Here is a 3,066-nt window from a genome sequence, read left to right on the forward strand (position 1 = left end):
CCATTTATTGAGTACTGGCTGGTAGTAGACTTTTTTTGAATTCTGATTTGGGTGAAAGTTTACAGAGCAAATTGGTTTTCTATTCAACAACTTATACACATTTTGTTTTGTGACATTCATTGCAATACCCACAACCTAACAGCACTCTTCCCATCTCTTCCCTGTTACTTTGAGACCAGCCTCCATTTTTCCTCCTTCTGATAATAATACCCAGATTTTCCTTTAGGAAACTTCTCCTATGCCATTTTTAGCCAAATGATTCAGATAGAATTTGTCGCCATCCTCAGATCCAGGGGTGATCCTTGGCTTCAACCAATTATCATATTCTATTCCACAGCTATAGTTCAAGCTTTCACTGACAGGTATGTTACCTTGTCAGAAATAATGATATGCAAAGAGTCATATGCTAGTTTTTGTAAAAAGCACCAGAAGAAACTTATCTAAGAATGTGAAGTGTGGTACAATGATGTGTGGTTTAGAGAACTTTGGTAATCATTTTGGCATTATAAGAGGAGTTCCAAAAGCTTCTGGGACTTGCCTATCTGCCCTCCTCCTCCCCGCAAAAGAAGAAGCTTCTGGGAGCCATAATGTGTGGTATTAGAATGAGGTCAACGCTATGGTAAGAAAGAAAGAAAAATCATTATGCTACTCCTGAGCAGCAGGATCAAGCCTTGCCTGAAGTTAGTAACCTAGCAACCTTTCAGTTCCATGAATTACCCGTTATTACGTAAGAAACTAACCTTGATTTTTTTTTTTTTCTCAGCTGCAGCTGACAGGGACCTCCTATATGTCAGCACTGTGCTAAGCACTAAAATAGAATAAAATTAAATCTCTACTTTTGATGAGTCTAGAGGTCAATCTAGAAACTTAGGGCTATTAAAGCACTGTGCAAGCTAACCATCACATATGAAAGCATGATCCACTTCATCTCTTGATAGGAATGTCTATTGCTATTTATGTTGAGTGTTGTGACCATGGACGTACATGCAGTTGGATGTTGCCTGAACAGACATTGTGTGATGCATGCCTGTATTATACTTACCTAATATTTCAAAAAGAAGTATCGCTTTCGGTGCATGTTCACGCCAGTACCTCATGCTTTCAATAACGACGGATATAATTCTTAAAGAATTATCTTTTTCCTTAAGTTTTAACTGACACAATGAGGCCTCCTTTTGGAGAAAAAATATATATATAGCATTTATTTGGCATTTGTTAATATTTTCATACCTTTGTACATTCCATAACAACAACAGATTCTTGTACCCTAGGCAAATGTGTAAAGAGAATTTTGAAAAATTTTAGCAGTTACATCCCTAAATTAAAGGTATCATTGTTGTTGTTGTTGTTGTTATGTGCCGTCGAGTCAAACCCGACTCATAGAGACCCCTCCTTGGGTTTCCAAGGCAGTATCACCACGGAAGTAGGATTGCCCAATCTTCCTTCCGAGAAGTGGCTGGTGGGTTTGAACCGCCAGCCGTCTGGTTAGCAGGCAAGTGTCTTAGCCACTATGCTACCATTAGTACATTACAGAAGGAGAAACCAGATGTACTTGGGAGGCAATTAATCTAGGAGATAATTACTTACATGGGCAGTCATTCACTTTCATTCATTTGTTCATTATTATAGAATAAACGCAGAGTTAAACACAATATCTTTCCCTAATGTTTCATACTCTAAAATAGTCAGACACATTTATTCATTCATTCCCAGCTATTTCAGAAATTAATAACATGACAATTACCATTTCTTGATCGCCTACTACGTGTCAAACATAGCTACTCAGGAAACAAGAGTGAACAGATAAGGAATCTGCCCTCATAGATTTTACAGTCTGTTTGGCTCTCTAATGCTGCTGTAATAGATATACCACAAATGTAAATGGCTTGTATAAATAGGGATTTATTCTCTTACAGTTTGGGAGGCTAGAAGTCTGGATTCAAAGTGCCAGCTCTGGGGTTGGGTGAAGGCCCCTCAACCTTGGGCTTCAGCTCTGCCTCTTGCTCCCAGCCCACTAGAGCTCCTCTTAAGTCAGGCAGCTGCTGGCTGCTTAGGCTGACAAATCCAAGGTCAACAAGTAAAATGCCACAGTCTCAAGATTATTAAGCAGCACAGCAGGCCACTAGTTCCACCCCAGAGATAGTCCCAAGATCAGCAGACAACATGGCAGGCTACTGAGAGGAAGACTCAGCCAAATGCAGGATCCCAATGTGCCAAAAAACTAGATACCTTCCTCAAAGCTTCTTCTTCTATACTGGAAGCAGACTCCATCCCTAAGGCAGCTACTCAGCTGCTACAGTAGATTGTACTATGGAGTTGGTTACCAGTCTCATCGTGGGAAATAATTATATCCAGCTGCCCAGTCACTCAAAACCAGACCCAGCCAAGATGACACACAACCGTAACCACCACACAGTCTAATGGGAGAATTCAGAACATTAACAAATAAATATATGTAACAGAATGTCAGGAATTGATACATTAAATTCATAAAAAATAAAACAGGGTAAAGGGATGGGGGGGGTATTATTTTAAATGAGTTGTTGAATGAGGACAAAGGGAAGAACAAATGCAAAGGCCCCAAGATGGGAATATCTTCCACATTTCTGAAGATCAATTAGGAATAACACATGTTAAAATACTAGGTTTCAAGGCATGGGTGCACTTTCTTCGTAGGGGGAGGGGGTATAACAAAGAACATCTGACGGAACATTTTTTTCAACTTACAAACGGCTTCCTTCTTCTCCTCCTCCTCCTTCTCCTACCCAAAATTCAAATATGCTCCCATTAAGGATTATAGCCATAATGAGCCACTATTGCTAAGGTCATTTCATTCTTGGGTAGAATAAAAGCATAATGTTGGGAACCACTGTGAAATATGCTCCATTAGTCAGATTTCCAGCAAGAACTAGAACTACCCCCAGATGGTGGCTTTCGGCTGCTAAAAGAAAGGCTGGAGTTTTTAATTCTTTCAGCAGCTCAATAGCAGAAAGACCTGGAGATCTGCTCCTGCAAAGATTAGAGCCTAGAAAATCCTGTGGGTTAGATCTACTGTCACATGGGTAT

At 39.9% G+C, this 3,066-nt stretch overlaps 1 protein-coding gene across 1 annotated transcript in view; it reads right to left on the reverse strand.

Moving 5' to 3' along the window:
• Positions 1-222: 222 nt before the first annotated feature.
• SPATA22 (spermatogenesis associated 22) overlaps positions 223-3,066 on the reverse strand; it is a 21,082-nt gene continuing 18,238 nt past the window's right edge. The window contains exons 6-8 of the mRNA XM_007937589.1: positions 2,666-2,668; positions 1,043-1,172; positions 223-371 (exon numbers count right to left, since the gene is read on the reverse strand). Of these exons, the coding sequence (XP_007935780.1) occupies positions 223-371; positions 1,043-1,172; positions 2,666-2,668 (282 nt within the window). The remainder of the gene's footprint in view (positions 372-1,042; positions 1,173-2,665; positions 2,669-3,066) is intronic.

The sequence above is a fragment of the Orycteropus afer genome, unplaced genomic scaffold (assembly GCF_000298275.1).
Source record: "Orycteropus afer afer isolate SDZICR_OR568_19922 unplaced genomic scaffold, OryAfe1.0 scaffold00042, whole genome shotgun sequence".
NCBI lineage: Eukaryota > Metazoa > Chordata > Mammalia > Tubulidentata > Orycteropodidae > Orycteropus > Orycteropus afer.